Raw genomic sequence first — 20,903 nt, 5'->3', positions numbered from 1 at the left:
GCAGATCACATCTAGATACCTATACCACACACATCAACAGGTACCTACCTATATTGCTTTTAATTGACTCTAAGAAAGTAAGAAGCAGGATTCCGTAAGCACCAACATTACCTTACTGACAGATGTTTCAGGGTGTTACAAAAGCAGTGGGGAGGGCCAGTGCAGTTGGCCTGATCAATGACACGACAACCAAATTACGAGAGAAGTATGTGTGTCTACTGAACACCTGCTATATGCAAGGGACTCTAAACATACTCTCCATGAAATTCTCAAGACAATCCTAAGATGCAGGTATTATTTCAACTTTACAGATGAGGAAACTGAGGTTCAAGGAGATTAAATAAGCCCCTTGCCCATGGTTAATCAGCTAGAAAAGCTTCAAATCCAGGCTACTGAGCAAAAAAAGTCCATGGTCTTCCCCTGTATTAGCCCAGCTATAGAATCTTACCTTCCCACATCTGAGGAAGAGGAAACACCAGTCTTATTGTACTGGTTTCCCGTTCTGTGCGTGCCTTAATTAACCACAGGAAGTAGGATAGAAGGGTATAATCTGGATGGCCTGTGCCCGTCTAGCTATCCAGGTTAAGCGACTTGGTCCCAACGGCTGTATATGTTTTTGTTTAAAACTGTTTTTTTAACTGGCTTTGAGATGCAGCCAAAACAAAATGTGCCCTCTGCCTTACCAAGCCACACTTCAGCGAAACACCCCTGACCCAGCTTCTTCTCCAGAAACAAGGAATCACGTGCAACTTCCCAAGCATCTTTAGCCAATCCAGAAGTTTGTGGGGTACAACTCGATGCAATCACAGTTAAGTTAAAACACAAACCATCAGCTTTCTCTACAGGAAAAGGAATTAATAAAGAAAACACAGTCCTTATAATCCATAATCATGCATGCACTAGGAAAGATGGGAGGTGACGTGTCCTTCAGGGTGACACTGAGTTCATTTCACAAACATTTGCAGTTGGAAATGAAGGCATTTGGTGCAGGCTAGAATATTCCTTGTAGCATTTACTGGTTTATGAATTGAGGCTCATATAGTAGTATCATTTGAGCCATTTTCCAATCTTGACCAGAATTCTGAAATCAAAATCAAAATTATTAGTAATTCACATGTTCCTCTTGGCCAAAAAGTCTTTGTTTTCACCTTCCATCTTTGATGTTTGGGACTTCCCAAACAAGAAAGCTAGTAATAGAGTAATGGAGTCTCAGCATACCCATCCATACTTCCCCAAACTGCCCATTTCCCAGTCTCTTGATCAACTGCAGGGATTCTCGAGGGATTTCCCAGACATCTTTGGTTTTGACAGATAGATCGGTAAGCCTTGGCATCCCTTTGTGACAGGGGACTACTAGGCGGCAGCAGAGGCCTGCGGCTCTCTCTGATGGGGCAGGGACAGCAGCAGGAGGGGAAAAGAAAAGCAAACACGTGAAACAACACTTACAGGTGCACAAACCCAGCCAGCACACAGCGTTACTCAAAACAGTGCTATGTCAGCAGAGAACTATACACGGCTTGGAAGATTAGACACCTCACGCTGAACCATGTTTGTTGGAGGTAGAATAGAGGACGTTTTATATTTGGATGGCTGCATACCCCCAGGTCTAATAGAGTCTATATGTATATACAGATACAGACCGCTTTGGTTTCTGTGCTCACTGAATAAGAAAAATGTTTTCAGCCCAACGTGCTAATAACATGGCTTCTGGAACTCTGCAAATACCTCCGCTGATTTCAAAAGGCACATCTGGACCACAGAATGTCAGCACAACTGTCTTTTGCCCCTGTCTAATATCTAGGGTTTGGGGATTCTCTTTGCTATGAATATACTTAAAATTGTAACTTCAGTACAGGATTCTTGTACAGAACATTAGACTGTTATAAACTAGTAAGGCTGAAGATTATACCTGGCAAGGGAAAAAAGAGGTCATATTTCTCTAGTGATTTCCTTGGCAGTTTGAACTGACTCTATTCTACCAGTCAGAAACTCTTGCTTTTTTGATTATTTTCCCTTAAAAAATCTTTATAACAGTCTCCGATGTATAATTTAGGAGTCTGGTTTGAAAGGAGAAAGAATGGAAACTAAAATTTGCAGAAACTCAAGGATGTGAGAGAACTCTATTTCCTATGAAAAAGAGGAAGGGAAAAAGTCGTTATCACTAATAGGTTATTTGGAAGATTTTTTCCCCTTTTTGTCTCTCTCTCTTTAAAGAAAAAGCCTTTTAGAACCTAGCAGTGGTAAGGGAAGATCGTCTAAATGCCCAGTTAAACATCAGTCAGGTGAGAAAGGTGACAATGGATAAGGAATCAGGGCAGTAACAAAAGCTGCAGAGTGCCTGGCTTGAGGCGGACAGAGCCTCACCAGCCGTACCCCACCAGAGACCCCTCAAATCCAGGGAAATAAAATGTAGTGTTGCGGCCTCTTCTCCAGGAACCAGCTGCAAGTGCCTTTTGATTCCTTTCTTTTTTGATAGAATCAGGTTCGGAGACATTAAGGCAGGAAATTATTTATGTGTCAATATTTCAAAGGCGTTTTATTGTGTGAGGGAGAGAAAGAGGGAAGAGGAAAAGCCAATATAAAAACAAATCTGTCTCAAGATGGATTTTTTTTGAGATTAAAAAATGTCTATTGCTTTTCATATCCCTTCTCTCCTTCCAGCTTTATGATGTTATTAAGGTGCCCTTTCCAACACAATATTTTCAAATGATCCAAACCCTGGGGATCCAGCTGATGTTTGGCTGTAATGAAATATATTTAGGCATTTGAAAAATCCTTACAACATGCATGCATTCTGAGTATACCACTTAAGCGCAGGGAGATATTCTGCTCCATTTCTCCCAAGTATTTCATTAGAATCCACATAGACAAAAGATACCCCCTGCCCTAATCAACAAGTACTTCAAGTGTTATTAATGTTTTCATTTGTTCATTACTGCCCAGGATCAACAGACAGACATTTACTGCCATTTTCAAAAAAATGCTTTTTTTTGGTGCTAAAAAATTATACACACATATTTTTAAATGAATGAGCATAGAGCAATAGTTGAAGTCAAGCCATGTACTATTTTGGAGTCTCGTCATTGTCCTGAAGAATAATATAAAATGTATATATGGATCACACAAAAAACTATTGGGTTTAATGGGCCATAGATGTCTATCTGTACATGCATATCCCTATCAATTGGTGTGTACATATTGATATAGTGGGATTGACTTGCTAATCTAGGAAAGAAAGCAATCATTCTAACAACTGCACATAAAACCACCTTCTTTAATAAAATGTACAAATCACACACCTAAATACCTAATAATTGTATGTTTCTAGGAACAACAGACTAGTGGTGATGTCTGGGTGTTAGGACAGAGACTGATCTACTGTTTAAAAGTTTAATTTAATACAATAGCTGTAACAGATTTAGGAGCTGTGGATCATATATGTCTAAGTCTAGTTAGGAAATGGAAGTATTGGTGGGGAAGTAGAACGTGATAAATAGATTGCGAAAGTCATCTAGTCATGACAATGAAATGCATGTGCAGCCATTCCCGCTACAGCGCTGAGTGTAAAGTAATGGTAGAAACACAGCACACCCTCTAGGAGGCCCCGTGTAAGTGTTCCCCCGGAGACCACACCCTCTTCCTTTCACAGCTCCTGAATTATATTCTGCAGGGGAACAGGAAGAGATAACTTCCAAGGATTTCAAGATGAAGACAAAAAAACAAACAGCTTTTAAAATTTAACCTGTTGCTGTCTACTTGGGGAACTTGAATGGTATAATCTTTTGACAAACATTTGGAACTAATAATAACTACTGAGGAAAAAACAGTGATAGAACCTATTTGGCCAAGCCCCACCTTGAAGGGCTAGCAAAGAAAAGTATTTTCCTAGTGCCTTTGTATATATTTGTTGTACCTCTTTCCCCTTTCCCGCTCTGTGCCCACCCCTACCCTCCAGCATCCGAATGGTTAGCAGTCAGTTAGAATTCAGGTTACCTGAGTAATGTTGTACAAGCTGCTGAAGTGTTTCAAACTGGGCCCGGGTGGTAATATAGTATCCACCGTTGTCAAGTTTGCGAATTTTATAATGTTTGACATGGTCTCCTTTCATATCATCCCAGTCACGAATAGAAAGTGAATAGGCACCTGGGAAATGTGCAAAGCATTAGCAGCTCCAATCATTTTGAGCACCAATTTGTTTTTTGGGTCTCATTTACTTGAGTATTCTGATTAATAATTATCAAGAGGAGACACACACACACACACACACACACACACACACACACACACACACACACACTTCCACTCAGTAACATAGGAAGAAAACACCCTTTTCCTGCAAATGTCAGAAGATATTAGCAATAAAATGATTCTACCCTTGAGAATGAAAGCTCTCTGGATTTTCCCTGTGATACTCTATTCAGTACACTTGTGCTGGTGAACATGGCATAGACCCAACTCCCCCCAGGCAAGATGAAGGGAAGCACAGATGTTCACGGCTGAGATCGCTGTCCTAGTCTCCGTTACCCACAGGGCATCACAGAGGCAGGGGTGGCGTGTACTGAAGAAATCTAAGGACTGTTTCTCTAGAACTGAGCTTCCAATTCTTGCTTCAGAACACTTTTCACAGTAGAAGATAACTAGTGTCTGGTATATCAAGCTAGAAGGCCACTGCTTTTTCTTTGGCCCAGCTCGTCTATTGGGTTCTAATGAGTTGTTACATAATGAGAAGGCCAGCAGATGGAGGAAAAGAAGTCCTCAGTTGTGGAAAAAACAAAAGAAATGCAAAAAACAACCTGTGTGATTGGTGCCTGAGGAACTAAGAGTTTCAGAAAATCCTACTTCTAAAGGACTTCTGAAGATTCTATGATCTTGCATGTGTGGAGGAGAGAAGCGGTCCCAGCCCCTGTTTCTGGGGGGAAGGTCTTGGTTTTGAGCCTCTGTAGTCTTTTTGGAACTGTCTGCAGTTCTAGAGCCTGGAGGGGAAACTGCATATAGGACTCTGCTCACAAGACAGGGAGGATATGTGCCATTTAAACACCCTTGTACGTTAGAGATAAGCCTTTCATCCCCTCTGACTAATCCACAGATTTGAATGACAAGCCAAGTTCTTCAACTCGTTATCTTACCTTTGGTGGTTTCACTCTCACGGATAAGAAAGGTACCTCTTGGGTTTCCAAAGGACAAAAGCTGTCGCTCAGCATCTTTTCGGCCAAGTTTTCCAAAGTACCACCTTGAAATGAGATCAAGGGAAGGAAATGTTTTATGACGTTCATTTGCAAAAATGCAACAGCATCAGCTCCTCTGCCCGTGAATCCTCCTCACGTCTGACTCTATCCTTAGCCTCACCCTGTGTCGTTTTCCCTAGCCTCATCTAATTCCCTTTCAATCTATTCCTGATTCCATCCCTAATCCATCTCCTTCACTCCTGAAAAACGATCAGATTTGAATTGCAGGTTATTTTTCTTCCCTCCAGAGATGACAGGAACTGGTGGGTTTGTGTTAAAAGTGCCACCCACATGCACAAAAAGAGAAACCCAAGACCCTGTTTTGAAATGGCAACTGCAGGAGACCCTTCCCACGCACCTCTACAAGACCCTGGATTTCTGAGCATAATTACAACCCTTGGGAAATAACAAAACACAGTCTTAGTGTCTATAAAGATCATTAATCAAGCATTGAAAAAATGTCAGTCAGAATGGACAAAGAACAAAGACACGGTATTTTCAGTAACTTCCTACCTACAGCAACTCTGAAGGAAAATGGTCAAGGCTTCCCCTAATTTGAGATGACTGCTGTCCCTGGATGCCTGTTTCTCTTTTCTTCCTGTCCAGCAGGGGTGAGGACTTGGATGGATAAAAGGCATCTGCTGCATGGCGGGGCTGTGACCTGCCGCACGTGAGCTCTAGCACAGCTGCAGGGCCAGGTTACTGCGTACGGTCAACCAGCGTAAACACTTAAAAACACTCAGTGTCACAGACGTGTTCATACTCTCCCTGTAATGACACTCCCGTGCCACTTTAGGAGGCATCACATCACATCACCTGCCGACCTTCCTTATTCATCGTCACCTCCCCCTGCACCCTCCAGCCCTAAGCACTGCCTGGCACTTGGGTAACGTTTCTGCACCAGGTGCTGAGTGAGCAGCAGGTGCTCCAAGAGCCCTAGGGAGAACTTGGTAGCATTCCATCGGAATCTGTGCACAGGAACAATTTTTAGAATATTTGACTGTGAAAGGATCCAGTTTCTAAAACGAAATTTCAATTCATTATACTTGTGCATAGCTATGATGTGTTCACTATCAAATTCTTTTGTGAATGAAAGAGCTTCCCTGAAGATAAGAAAAGACACGCTGCATGCCAGCTCCTCAGTGACTTTTAAAGGCACAAGATTGCAACAATCCTAACCTAGTGCTAGGTGGTATAAAGGGAATTACACCAATTATTTGTGAGAAATGACTTTCTGGGTTTGTATCAATAACCCAATTAAAATGCAGTGTAAATAGGAACAGTGATGAAAAGAGAACCACTGGAACAGTGGCGTGTACTAAAAGAATCGTATTTTAAGATAATGGTAATTAATTGCATATGTAAAACCAAAGGTATTACTTTTAAAATGCTATTTTATTCTTTAAAAACAAAGTACTTAAAAAACCTGACCATTATAAATGTAACTTAAATATACTGTGGGTAGGATCCCAGTTAAGTCAAAGTAATGCTGCATTTCGGTGGTACCTTTTATTCTGAAAGAACACAAAGATGTTTGCAAATCTGCCCTAAAAAAAAGATTCAATACGGATTCCTTTATTCACTGATGATGAAACACACTCACTGAGGGAAAAAAGGAGCTCAGAACCGCTGAGTATTTGAGAGTGGGAAACAAAACAGATCTTCTTAGAGCAAATACAGAGGAATTAAAGACGAGAGAGCAATCCCACTGGGGATCTGGCTGGGTGTGGAGTCTAATCCTCCCTGCAGTGCTTAAACAAACCCAGGGCATATTAAATATCAGAGCCAAAGCTTGGGCTGCGTGGCTGACTTTTCTCAGCTACCTTTCTGGTAAGTCAGGCCTGCCCCACCGAGCAGGAGAGGCAGGTCCCCAAGGTGTCAGGGGGAAGGCCTGGGTCTCATGTTTGGGAGATCCTGTCCCACCTCTTTTCCCCTCGGTTCAGAGGTTAGGGCCGCTACAGGAGCCATTCTGACAGTTCTCCACTTTGGAAGTGCCTGTGAATCCCCACAGGTCAGGAGGAGGAACCATGGCTGTCCCTTCTAGAATTCCCTCAGCCTATCGACCACCTGCCGAAATTGCCATCAGTGAAATCCTTGGGCTGTTAGTCACGATCTACTATGAAAGAAACCACCCGAGACCTCACATCAAAGGAAAGGACCATCTGACATGCATCACCACAGGATTTCCCGAGCGGTAGGATACACTGCATGTGAGTTACTCCTACCTGCAGTGTGGACAGTATGTCTTTTCAGCACCCCTCTAACATTTCTGATTACATCGAGGAGAAAAAGCTCAAATTGATCTTTAACAATTACTTACACCCTCCCCTTTCTCTCTCTCTCTCCATCCCCCCCTTCTTCCCACCCCTCTCCTCTTTTCTTCAGCAGACTGCAGGCTTAAATCCTTGGGTTGGCAATAATACATGCTCTAGCTAGAATTTCATCACTTTCTTATGGTTATTTCTATCTATGGCAAGTAATATTGGGTTTTCATTTAAGGTACTAATATAAAGTTTCTTCTCAAAATAAATGTTTTTTTAAAAGTGAGCAGGCTTTAAGAAAAATATTAAGTTAATAAGGGTACAAGTATTATCCAGATGTGGCAAAAACCATAGCATAGAGCCTGGGAGACAAGCACTGCCACATCCTCTCACCCCTTAATCGCTCTAGTGAACTACTTCTCCCACTTACACATTAACTTACAATGTTAATGGCACTAATCAGGGCAACTAACTTTAAAAGCAAGTAGTTAACTGAAAACAACAAAACATACTCTTCTGCCTGGATGGAGTCAACTGGAGCCACATAATTGCTGGGAATGTAACCAGTCTCTCCAGTTGTCAAGGAGCGTGCTTCCCACCAATCTCCTTCCCTGCAGGGAAAAAAGAGAAATGGAAGTGAGTATGTCGACCATTTCAATGTTCTGCAGTCACAGACTCTGTGTTGTAAGAGCATAGGACTACCTCCTAGTCATTCTACTACTAGATTTCTCCAAACTCCGACACAGCCTTCTGTGAGGGTCAAATGGTTACAATCTGTGTCAGCGCAGAGAGGAAGCCAGCTTTGTCTCTCATCTCTTGCCTTATTTATGAATTCAGAACGTAGGACCCTGGCCATGAGGGGGCTCTGGTGGGGGAGAGGGCGTTTTGCTTGTTAAGTGTCTCCAACTTACATAGAGGGGAAGGGAAGGGAAGGGAAGGGAAGGGAAGGGAACTCCGCCCCCCCCCGCCGCCCCCCCCCCCGCCTATTTAAGAAAAACATTGTAACAACAACAAAACTGTAATTATGTGAGGTGACCTATGTGTTAACTAACCTTCTTGTAGTAAACATTTCACAATATACGTTTCAATCCATCACATTGTACACCTTAAACTTATACAATGTCATATTTCCAATTATATATCCATAAAGCTGGAAAAAAAAAAAAAAGCATGCACTGCTAATCTGGCTAACAGTCTCTATTTCATCCCCTGTCCCGAGGCGACCAACATCCTGGTACCTCTGGAGAGATGCAAGCCGCTGGCTTTAGCATTATTTTGTCAGCCATTAAATGATTCAAAAGAAAGAAGGAAAGAAAAAAAAGGGAGGGAGGGAGGCAGAGAGAGAGAGACAGACAGAAAGACGGAGAGCAGACAGAAAGATGGACAGCAGACAGACATTATAGTTGCATATCACCTGAGAAAGGAAGCCTGTTGGGAGGCCCGTTAAGAGATGAATACCTGCCTTGTTTGCTCTCAAGAAAATGGGTAGAAGAATAAAGCGTACAGTAGGTTACGCCTTGCTCAGACACTTTCTCCCTGAGGTTATTTCATCAAGTATTGACAGCACTGCTCTGAGTCTGAAGGGTAGGAGAGGAAGGGTGGGTGTAGCTGTGTGCGTGCAAGTGCAGGCAGAGAACGAAAACTCGCTAAGGGGATGAGAGTCTCAGTCCCACCACTTTGTGTAGCCCAGCGTTCCAGCAGCAGCATGGGCTCATCTGTGGGGCTCTCAGCGCTGCAGGCAGAAGGATGTGAAAGGGGGGTGAGAATACCACTCTCAGCTTGCAGCAGATGAATAGATTAAACGGTTAGAGTTCATTTGCTCAGACTCGCATAGCTGCATGTGACAGAGAGCAGGGGAGGAATGCGTGCCTCTTCCCATCAGCAACGGTTAGCATGTATGTGGGGCTGTAGCTCTGACGCCGACGGTGCTGCAGAGCCCTCCACCGGCCTGCGGTCAGGAGCGCAAGGGGGAAGGGAGGGTGCACTGCCCCTGAGTAGATGGAGACCTCCTAGACTTCTGATCACCAGAAGCCCAGCACCTTCTCTCCTTCCTTTTTTGGTCCTTGAAGGCAACAAGAGAAATCCCAAGCTGTTATGTTGTTGTGTTTTTTTTTTTAAATCACTTTTTTGCTGGGCTGTGTGTCAAAGCCCTCAAGACAGGGAAGACAAATGTTGGCTTTTGGCCCTGGTCAAGATCCTCCCCAGACTGATGCAATTAGGTAGAGGATAACCAGCCTCCATATTAAATGCAAGCCTTACTCCATTGACCCATCCTCTAAAGACTGACTCTGAGCGAGGTGACGATGAGCAATGACTCCATATAGGGTTTAACACAGCGACAGACAAATGCGGACGAGCCCACATGTGCTACAGGTGCAGTTGCGGGAAAGCGTCAGGTGGCACGAGTAGCACAGAATAGCTCACAAGGAGACAGGGTGCTGGCAAAGGCTTTAAAACACTTATGTTTCAGTTGGTTTTTCAGTCTTTCTTTTGTTACCCTATTAAATTTAAACAAATCAATCAAAAGAGGGAGATGACTTTCCCCAGAAAGTCTTTTATTAATAACCTTAAATTTAGTTTATGTCCAGATTTTTATTATGAAATAATTTATACGTACCAGAGACCGTATGTACAGATGAACACCTGTGAACCCACCCCCCAACTTGAGAACTAGATCCATCCGGCTGTGTGGAAGCTACCCTGTGTTGCTCCCCTATCTTGACCCTCTGCCTTTTAGGTTCAAATCATGAAATTAAAAATGCTAACATTTAAACAGTTTGTATTGGGTTCATTTCTACATCCTCCAAAAGAAATACACGCAGTTATAAGTATATTATCTAAGAACATACGTGGAAGTTTGCTTTTTTCTTTAAACACTGCATGCATTTAAGGAAATTGCTTTCGAGCCATTATCTTCATTTTAATGTGGTGACATTTTTACTGCTCTGAAATTCCACTAGATGGAGACATTTCATCATAAAAAATAACCATACCGATCACCTCCAGCCTTTCTTTTCTTTTCTCTCTCTCTCTCTCTCTCTCTCTCTCACACACACACACACACACACACACACACACCCCTGGGAAATCTCCCGAACAGTGAGGAAAATATTAAGTACTTGCAGCAGAGGCTTATTTTTTTTTTACTGCAAGATAACCTTCACTGAGTTAATTCTAATTGATTTAAATTTTTAAAAAAAGTCACCTATCAATTTTGGGGTACATGGAAATGTTGTCTGGGGCAGGAAGCCAATGCACTTTGTTGCAGGTTGTGACAGCCCAGTCTTATTCAGGTGACGTGGTATTAATCAAGTTATTTCCATTTCAAATCCAGCATTAACTATCTCATTTTGGTCTTGCCACCTAAATAGTTTAGCACAGATTAGAATCCAACTATCAGACTGTTCGAAAGCCCTGTATCAGGAATTCATGATTTTCTCTTAAGTGACTCCATTAATCTCACAAGGGTTTTCAGTTACTCATGAGAAACTGAGAAAGATAAAATCCTTTTCTCTTTTTTGAGGCCATCCAGGGTCACTTTCTCCATCAAAGGAGCTATGGGGTGACAAGGACACAATGTATTATGTAGTAAAACTCACATGTTGTGTCCAGACAGGCTGGTACAGACTCAAGACATCAAAAAAGCCTTTTAAGCAGATGAATAAATCATTTGTTTAATACACTAGGAGCCCAATTCACCTACAAATAAATAATATACTCTATACAATTTATTCACCTTGATTTAGGAAAATAGGATCTTTACTGTGCTACTTTTTCTTTCTTTACTTGAGTTACTAGGAGTAATTAGTATTATTAAAGCTGCATTCCTTGAAACAGTTCTTACAGTCCAGTTATTTCATTAATTCAGAGTTGGTGAGGTTTTTTCTTCAACTGCTATCTTGCTCTGATTCAAATATATGATTTAAGCCCTGCCTCTGGTTTAGAAGAGCGTTTAAGTTTCCGTAACTGCTTCCCCTGTGGTGCTAATGTAAACACTTGGTAAAAGAGCCTCTTCCCAATCCCCAGAGTTGCTCAGAGATGGCTTGTGGTCCCAGGAGCTGGGAGTCTGGAGCCCTGATGGAGCCAGGAAGTGACATTTGCAAACAGAAGTCAGCCTTGATCTATGGAGCTGTGGAGCATTCTTATAAATGCTGGATTCTTTCTAAATTTTGTCACTGCCCATCTTACTCTCATAGGGCATATCCATAACAATTTTGTCAAATGTTTAGATGGGCTCTAAACCAGATTTCTTCTTATCACAATGAAAAGAACTTTAAAGGAGTCACTACCCTAGGCAGTGAGCACCACTCCATGCTGTGTAAAATGTCTACTACATTTTAGAGTTGCTGTTTCTAGATGGTACATCGCTAGTCATGAAATGTGAAAACAGGGAATAAAACAGATGAATTCACATATTCAAAATGGGTCAAGTTTAATAATGTCCAAATTCCCTACACTGAGCCCCTACACCAGGTCCACGAAGGACCTCCCATCCCCACGGTGGGAAGCAGTGCCGTCGGCTCCGGGCATGGGCACACGTGCATTACCACGTGGTTTATGCTGCACTGTGAAACACAAAAGCCAGCCCTGTGGCCTCCAGTTCCTGCCTCTTGACAGGGAAAGGAGCAGGCGGACCCACACTAGGAGGTGTGGCAGCTGCCCCAGGGAGAACACAGCCCTGTCCCTCTCTCTCTTTCAAGGGATGAGAGCCAGGGCCTGGGAGAGGCATGGGCAGGGGCAAGGAGACACATGCCGCCTGGTTCTGTACGATTGCTTTGTTTTTCCTTCATGATTTTCTCTTCCCTGTTATTACCCTTGACTTCAGGATATTGTGTTTGTTACGAAAACCTTATTTCCATGCCATAACCTTGAAAAAGGGCATTTAAATGGCACGTAGGATGAGAAATTCCACTGGCAAGAAGGAATAACATTAAAGGGATAAAAAGCCTTTGTAATATTGCCTTCTAAGAGAAGAGGGTCAGAGGTTCAAAAGCCTTCTGTAAACATTAATGGCCATGCATGTAAATCATGAAACACAGATTGAGGCAGGTCAGGTCTTCCTCGAATGTTTCTCCAAAACTCCAATCGGAAGCCACTCTAGATCCTGTCCAGACTAACAAAGGAAGAAGCCACAAATTTGGTTTGGGCAAGGACCGGCTTTCCAAGTGCCCTGCAACCCAACACGTAAATCCATGTGCAGTGTGGAGAAAACCTAAGAAAAGCCATGTATGGTACCTCCTGCTATTCCTTAATTCTTACCTTTTAGAAGTTACAAGTTGATTGAAAAGCTCTAACCAACCTTGGCATTTAGGAAATACTGCATAAAATTGGGAGGGGAAGGAGGGTGTATTTCAGAATTCAAAGTTAGTAGACTCTGACAAGAAGCATTCATCTGAGCATCAAATTAACAATAAGGAATCCTAAATCAGAAGATATCAAAGCCAAATCCCCCCTCCCCCATTTCCCTTCAAACCTCCATGTAACTCCAACAGTTCAGTCCCCTCTGATGTGGGCCTTTCCAACACTGAACCTGACACTTCACTCGGGATGCCATCCCTGCATCCCACCCTTGGCTTTGCCACCTGCTAGCTCTGTGCACCCAGGGAGCTCCCTAACCTGAGCCTCTGGCTCCTCCTATGTCAAAAGATGACTATGAGACACACCTCAGACAGTTGCTGTGGAGAGCAAATGAGAACCTTTGCAGCTTAGCACATGGCTGGCACATAAGGAGCCTTCCATAAACGGCAGCTCTTTACTACGCTTAAAAAAATTCCTCTGGCTACAGGAGGAGGGCTCATGGGGGGCAGGTAATGTTCTTTTTGATCTGCGTACGTGTTGCACAGGCATGTTTGGTTTGTGTAAATTCCGCAAATGGTACACTTTAAAAAAACGGTGGTAAAATATGTATAACATAAACATACCACTTTAACTGTTAAGTTAAGCGGCCTTACTGTGCGAGCACCACCCTGCACACTTTCGATCCGTGCACTCGACCATATGCATTTAAATAAAAAGTTAAAAAAATCCCACCCACCCTCCTGTTCATGATGACAATAATATATTTAAAAATAACCCTGTAACTACGGACATGCGCCTTCTGATGTCTGGAAGAGTCACTGTCCTATTACGGGAGGAATTCCATTCTTGCCCTTGAAAGGTGGTCCTGAGAGCTGGGGGCACCCTAGGGAAGGGGTGGGTTTTACAAGGAGGCAGTTTTCAGGGCCTGAGGCATTTCCCTGTTCCAAGGACCACTCCTCTTTCCTGGGATGGGTGGGGTGAGCAGGGCTGCCTCTCACCTGCCCTTGGAAAAGCTGAAGGGCCAGACTTTGGGTCCTTCCACCACCATGAAATCCAGTTTGCTCAGAGAGCAGAGGGCAGAGTAACCAGACCTAGCAGCACTGGAGAACTTCCTGGTGGGCCCTCAGCCTCCAAGTGGCATTCTTTCCCAGCCACTGGGGGGCGCTCACGAGGGAAACTTGAGGTGTTGGGGAGAGGGCCTGACTTGCACACATGGGACGCCACCATTTTCTTTGGTGCCTGGATTTTTATGGAGGGCCCCCATCTGTGCACACTGCCTTAACCTAACAGACATAATATTTAAAAACTATAGGGAAATCTGACCCATATTTACTCTCCCTAAAGGAAGTATTAAATAGAGGATTTGAAAAATGAGTGATTCTCACCCTTGACATTTCCCCATTGCCTGCTTAGCTGCTGCTTCTATTGGCCACATTGAAAAGGCATGCTTGTAGGCATTCTCGAAAACCACTTCCCCTTCCATCTCACAAAGATTTCAGTCACTTGCAAATTTTCATTATGGAAAATGGCTTCCACAGCCTTCACCAATGGGAATATTTAGCAGTTTTGAAAATGGAACTTGTTGCCAGCCTTACGTGAGGCTAGGGCAACATGTGAAATGTGAAGAAAATCTCCGGGCAAAGAGAGGCTAACGTCAACAGGCCAGCCTCCTGCCAATCATCTGAAACTACATTTGTAGAGGGCGAGGCTGGTGCTTTTACAACCTTTAAACCAAAACCAAAACCAAAACCATCGACTCTGCTTCTATGGTATCTTCCAAAAAGCTCCCTGGACATACAGCGCCATAAAATACCGCACTGGTTCATCCACTCTTCTTTCCTCAAGTTAAGTGGCTGAGAATTAATGAATTGATTAGCAAGTGTTCTCTTAGCATTTCAGAGATCTGAAAAGGTGCAGACTGCTAACACAAGAATTGCTGCCCAGTCTGAAAGGCGTGCATGCTTCCCCCTCCCTCTCCAAACTTACGAGCTGTTCAATATTTGAAATTTTTCTCCTTTGTGAAAACTCAGGTCATCTTCCGTCCGTGCTTCATAATCGTAAAGGGCCACAAACAGGGTCACTCCTGACAAAAACAAAATCAAAATGGGAGAGATTATTACACCAGGGGAAATTAATTCCAAGCAATTTAAGTCTTCACTAAAACCTCATTCTCAAAATTTACATCTAATCAGTACTGATAACATGATACAGTGTTGTAATTGTGTGAAACTAGAGTCACAAGCTGAATTTATGCCTTGGTCTTTGTAGGGGAAGCATTATTTGATCCAACTAAAACCCAGAGTTGAAGGACTTCTCTCTGTACACTTGGAATGAGTCCTTGGGAAGAGATGGATACTGATATCACGGCCACAACCAAGGGGCAGCAGCAACATTATACTTCAGATTTGCTGGGCTCTGCAGCAATTACAGACGCTCTTTCCCCCACACGTCCTCCTCCGTGCAGGAGCCCACATCAGGTCTGGGTAAAATGGACTACGCTTTCCCTCGGCATAACAGGACACGGAATGTAACAGGAAACTCCTTCTGCAGCCCGGGCACTGAGAAGACCCTCTCTGTACATGTTCACCCCATCAGAGGATGTCTTGCCCTTGGCACCTGCCAAGGCCATCAGGACTCCCTCTCTCTGGCTCTCCTTCCACCGTGGACTCACCCCTCCCCGCATGACTTGTCCTCACTCTTCCTCACCTGGCTGACGCGCCACAGAGGCCATTCCTGCCTTGCAGCGGTTTATCGTCAACACTGAAGAACGTCCAGTGTTGCATTTGGCCTAGAACTCTGCCTACTATGTGGAGGAAGTCCTAAGCCAGCCCTCAGGGATTTTCACCTCCTGGTATTCAGGCCCTTGTGCAACCCCCTCCCTCTGAGTGTGGCTGAACCCAGTGACTTGCTTCTAACCAGCAGAACATGGCAAAGGTGATGGGATGTCCGTGAATGATTATGCTTCAACTTCAAGAGACGGTGACTCCTGTCTTCCGAGCAGACTGTCTGGATCGCCACTTTGGCTTGATCACTCTGATGAAGCAACCTGCCATGCTGGCGAGGCCCACGCGATAAAGAACTGAGGGTGGCCCCTGGCCAACAGCCAACGAGGAGCTGGGTCCTGCCAACACGCCGTGAACTTGGCAGCAGCAGACCCTTCTCGGATGGACGGCGAGAGGACCACAGCCCAGCCAACACACCTTGACTGCAGCCTGTGAGAGACTCTGAAATAGAGGCCCCGGCTGAGTTGTTGCTAGATTTCTGACCCACAGAAACTGTGGGACAGTAAACGTGCATCCTTTTAAAGCTGCGAAGTTTTGTGATAATTTGTTATGCAGCAACTGATAACAAATACATCCCATTTCTCTGCTCTCTGGATTCTCATTTTGATTTCCACACACCCCAAAGTGCCTAATGTGGCTTGAAGAACGCACACCATAGGTTCTGCGCTTCACCAAGCTGCTGTTTTGCTGTGTTGGTAGTTCCAAGGGAACAGATGTGCCTGGGGACTATTCAAGAACTGGAGGGAGAGAGGGGGCTTGACTGTCCACCCCATCCCAAGCGGGACTTCCTGCAGGAGGGACGGCACGCAGAAGGTCTGACCATGCAAAGCAGCAGGGCTCATTTGACAAAATGCAAAACGTTTCGAAGATTTCTTTGAACAATTAGAAAGGAGACTGGCTTAAAACAGAGTGGGAGCCTGTAAGGCCATGCCTATCCTCATTTAACACTCTGTCAACAGATTCCCTTCAGTTCAGAATTTAAAAACAATCCTAAGCTCCACCGTGTGGAAGACAAGGCAGAGGAGGACGACACTTCCACTTGCCCACTGTCGCCCTGCATCGCTCACTGGGTGTTTTTATCTTCTAGGGACGGAGGGAAGAGTCAAAGGAGGTCACAGGGATGCGCAGACACTGTTCCTGGCCTTAGGGCACTGAAAGCAACGTTGAGGAGAAAGACATGCATATATGATAAAGCCAAATAATTCAGGCAGAAAAATCCACCAACATTTGCGAGTATTGTTTTAACTTTCACATCTCATAAGGGATCGGATGCCCTCTTATACTAACACTGTCCCTGACGGTGTTACAGACCCACACGTTCAAGGCAAGGAGCCCCCTCTAGTGACTTTATGAATGATACCTGCAGACACAGGATTCACATCTAGCATTCACGAGTGAACGCACAAGGTCAGTGCCTGTGTCAGCAGAATTCAGAGTCCGGCTGGCAAAGTACTTGTCTTCTCCCAGCAGGCAAAGGGCACGTGTGCTGGGGGCATTTCTGGCTCCTTTTGTCCTCCAGCATCCTCCAGAGACAGACGTCCCTAGACTGCCTGACGGCCTCTTTCCTTCCGCCCTCCATTCCAGGTGCCTCCCAGGAAGGCTGGAAGGCTGAGTAAGTGTGCCCAGCCTTCAGTCACCCATGCAAGGCCTGCTTTAAAGGAAAAGCTAGATTCCCCATAACATAAGGGTGAACATAAAATATTTTTTCTACCGAGCAGAGTGTGAAGTGTTGGCAGAGCAGAAGTAGTTAATTGCCCACAGCTCTGGGTCAGGTCCCCTTGATATAACTATACTGTCCCGTTGGGTAGAGAGGGAAGAAAACATCTGCTGAAGCCTTGGTAGTGCCAACTCCCAAGGTAAAAAGGCACAATGGGTTGTTATTTAAGACATCTGCTCCCAGATGAGCTGACAGCATAATGGTTGATGTATATTTTTAAAAACTTTTGTAATAAATAAGACAATTTTGGAACGTATAATGTCAAATATCTAGTTACCATGGTTCACATACTGGGAGAGGCTTTGGAAGACTAAGGATGCATGAGATAACTTACAAATATTTCAGAAAACATATGTCTGAGAACGTAGGCCAGATATTTTACAAAGTTATTAGCTAAGTCAGCAAATGCACATGGCAGTGAAACACAGCCTAGGGAAAGAGGAAGAAACCTAAAAGAAATATGAGAAGATTCCTTAAGGATATATAAGATTTGATTTTAAACTACAAAAGATACATGAAAATACTTGAGGGCGGATAAACTCTGCCATATTGAAGATGATGGGAACATCAGAGAAGGAATCAATGAAGACAAACGGCCAAAAAATAATGTGGCCAAATGGCCTCACCAGCTGGGAAGCGACAGGCAGGCTGGAGGCTAGGCAGCTGAAAGGGCAGCACTATCCTGTAAGTGCTCTTAACCGGGGGATGCGGGCAAGGAGTGCTTTCACATTGGGAGAACTCAAAACAGCCATATTCAGATCCAGTCCTGGGACTTCCGATGTAAAAGACCTGGAATGGGGGCTCAGGCATCTATATTTTGAAAAAGCTGCCTAGTTATTCTGAGCCAGCCAGCCAAGGTTGAGAGCCACTGGCCTCAAGTGACTCAGCAGCAGGTTGTCTCTCGTAACCCTTGCAGGATTCTCACAGAGCAGCTACTGGGGTCCCCTGCACCACTGTTGCCAGCACCTAGATTTGTCCATCAACCTTCAGCATTTTTAACAGCCCCTTATCTGGTAGTGGCTAGGCAGACAGTGATTAAAAACTTAAATGTTGAATCCTCAAAGGAGCACAAATGTTCAACTGCCAAAAGATTTAAGAGCAGCTTAATCCTGACCTGTTCCTCCTCTCGTACGCAAGGTCCCAGTATGAGACGAAGAGTTCACACCCCCAAAGACGGTGAGTCCTTGGCCCCCGGCTGCGTGGAAGTTGTTGTAGTTTGGGATGGAGGTCACGCCGAAGCTGGGGTAGTGCTGAGGAGTGGGGTCTGTGCCATAGCGGTACCCGGAGCTCTGGTTCAGGCTGCCATCCCTCTCCTCCGTCAGTTTTGTTGCTTCTTTATCCTTACATTGCACACAGCCCATTATCTAAACTCCTGTTGAAAACAAACAAACAAAAAGAGGCACATGAACTTGGACGCCCCCTAGTGGCTGGGTTGCTTGACTATTAAAGAGGAATCGTTTATAAAGTTCACTGTTGGATATTTCAGGCCTAGAGGGGCATGAAAAGCAGTGGCTACGGTTGACAGCTGGAAGCAATGTCAGTGCCTTTCACTTGACAATCACATTTGTTCCCCATATGCTCCGGGCAATGGGATCAATACAGAGTACGATGTTCACCATGCAGCATTTTTCCTCGCATGAGGTCTGCACCCTTACACTTCTGTAATATCACACACCTGCCCAAAGAGAGTCCAATAATACGAACTTATGCTTTTCTCTAGTCACCCTAAAAAGTAGTGTAAGCTTTCAAACATGAGTGCATGCAATCTTAGAATAAAAACTTCCATCATGGCAAAGGAAATCTAAAGAACAGGGTGTAGGAGTGTTGGAAAAGCCAGAAGACAGCCCCTAAACAGCTCACTGTGCTTCTTCATTCCTGGGTACCCATTCTTCAGGCACACTTTTGGTAAATTTTAAGCAATAAGATGATGGTAAGTATTAAAATTAAGAAATAATTACTGGATGAAAAAAAATACAATTGGCCGAAACTAAGAGGTCTGAGTATATTTGCAGGATGTCATGATAGCCTACAGTAACAATGTCATTTAAACCTGCTAATTAACTTTTCAAATTTCCATTAGCTTTTGACATCTTTCAGAAACATTTAAAAACTCATTCCCATGTTCTAGAATTAGTGGTGAATTCAAACTTGAGTCATTGTCACCCCAGCCTCCTTCAAACCAAACCTACTTCTTCTGCGCTGGTCTCAGTAAATGGTACCACCAAGGTGCTCAAGTCAGAATCCTGAAGCACATCCTTACTGGCTCCTCTTTGCTTACTTTTCAATCTTCCTGTCTCACACTCTGCTATCCAAACCTGCCTAACTTCTCAGTTCGTCAAAGGTTCTATATTTCCCACTCACCTTTCGTCTTTGGAACATGGCTTTGAACACTTTTTGCCTCCTCCTCTTTGATACACAATATATCCTTCATGTCTCAGTCAAGACACCACTTCCTCTGCAAAGCCTTCTCTGATTTCCCTGCCATCCCCCAGGCTGGGGCGGTGCTCTTCCTAAGTGCTCCCATGATATCTTGACTTCCCTCATTACGGCATCTATTGCGCCATATTAAAACATGGCCTGTCCACTTGTCTCATTGCTCAATAGACTGCGAGTTCCAGGAAAGCAGGGCTCTGTCCATTTTTGTCATAGCTATATAGCCAATGCCTGGCACATAGCAGGTGCTCAATAAAGAGCAATTGAATGAGTGAAGATTCTCTAGCCCACTGTTTCTCTTTCACCCTTTCTTTCTCTCTGCATCAAGGCCAACTCTTCTTCAAATAATTTTTATCAGCAGTGTGCCCTGTGTTTTGAATCTATTGGCATGTGTGAGAAGTGAAGACGATTCAGAAATGGAAGGTGAGTTGGTTAAATGACCCCACTTTGGACTGCAATGTCCTGTAATACCCAGTCCAGCTGACAGCAGGGAGGTAGGACATGCAATGGATGTCCCTGCCAAAATTCTGAGAAGTGGCCCATTTGGGACCAAAGAACCAAATAAGAAATACATGACATCATGTGTGATTACATGTATTCACTGGGGAGAACACAGCTGGTACAAGATGGGAAGGGACTTGAGGTGGTGAAGGGAAATGAAAAGAGCCAGTTTCTCTATGTATCTTGCAAACCAAAATGGGGTTGCCACATCAGATACGGAGACTCTTGGGAGGTACTGTTCAGAGCACTGCTTTCCTGCTGGCCGGGGTCATGGAAGCAATATCAGACTGTTTAAAGCCCTCTCACATTACATGTTTCAATAAATACTTACTGAATTTAATCTCGTTAGCTGAGAATGGAAATGTTTGGAAACGAGCCGCCTGCTGCTTGAGCTGAGCTCGCCAAATCTGGAACACATTTACGCGTAAATCATTCCAGATTAACTTACAGTGTACTGTGTCCAACATGCTCTCTAACTTACGGTAAATGAATATGATTTTAACAAGTTTCCAATAGGAAATGCAAAATATCTCCAAGGCATGACTGACTGAAGGAGTTTCACCATTTGTTGTTGGTGTCGCTTCATAAGACTGGTAAATATCTTGCTCACTTCACATTAACTCTTCCCTGGCGGAACACTGTCCTGAGCGTCTTACAAAGGCCAACAGAAGACACTGCTTGCCCC

The 20,903-nt window shown here is 44.0% G+C and overlaps 1 protein-coding gene across 4 annotated transcripts in view; it reads right to left on the bottom strand.

Moving 5' to 3' along the window:
• The window catches only part of FYN (FYN proto-oncogene, Src family tyrosine kinase), a 124,832-nt gene that overhangs the window by 35,569 nt on the left and 68,360 nt on the right, over positions 1 to 20,903 (bottom strand). For 2 of the 4 annotated variants that reach the window (XM_082855924.1, XM_082855923.1), the window contains 6 exons: positions 18,399 to 18,656; positions 14,771 to 14,867; positions 7,999 to 8,097; positions 5,127 to 5,230; positions 3,994 to 4,143; positions 1,219 to 1,383 (listed from right to left, as the gene is read on the bottom strand). In XM_082855924.1, coding sequence (XP_082712050.1) covers positions 1,219 to 1,383; positions 3,994 to 4,143; positions 5,127 to 5,230; positions 7,999 to 8,097; positions 14,771 to 14,867; positions 18,399 to 18,645 — 862 coding nt within the window. In that variant the 5' untranslated portion in view covers positions 18,646 to 18,656. Of the gene's footprint in view, positions 1 to 683; positions 840 to 1,218; positions 1,384 to 3,993; positions 4,144 to 5,126; positions 5,231 to 7,998; positions 8,098 to 14,770; positions 14,868 to 18,398; positions 18,657 to 20,903 lie in introns of all 4 variants that reach the window. The other 2 variants (XM_082855925.1, XM_082855926.1) reach the window with 2 other exon arrangements.

Source organism: Leucopleurus acutus, assembly GCF_964270905.1.
Source record: "Leucopleurus acutus genome assembly, chromosome: 15".
In the NCBI taxonomy this organism is placed as follows: domain Eukaryota; kingdom Metazoa; phylum Chordata; class Mammalia; order Artiodactyla; family Delphinidae; genus Leucopleurus; species Leucopleurus acutus.
The sequence above is the reverse complement of the archived record's forward strand: the minus strand, read 5'-3'. Positions and strand labels throughout refer to the sequence as shown.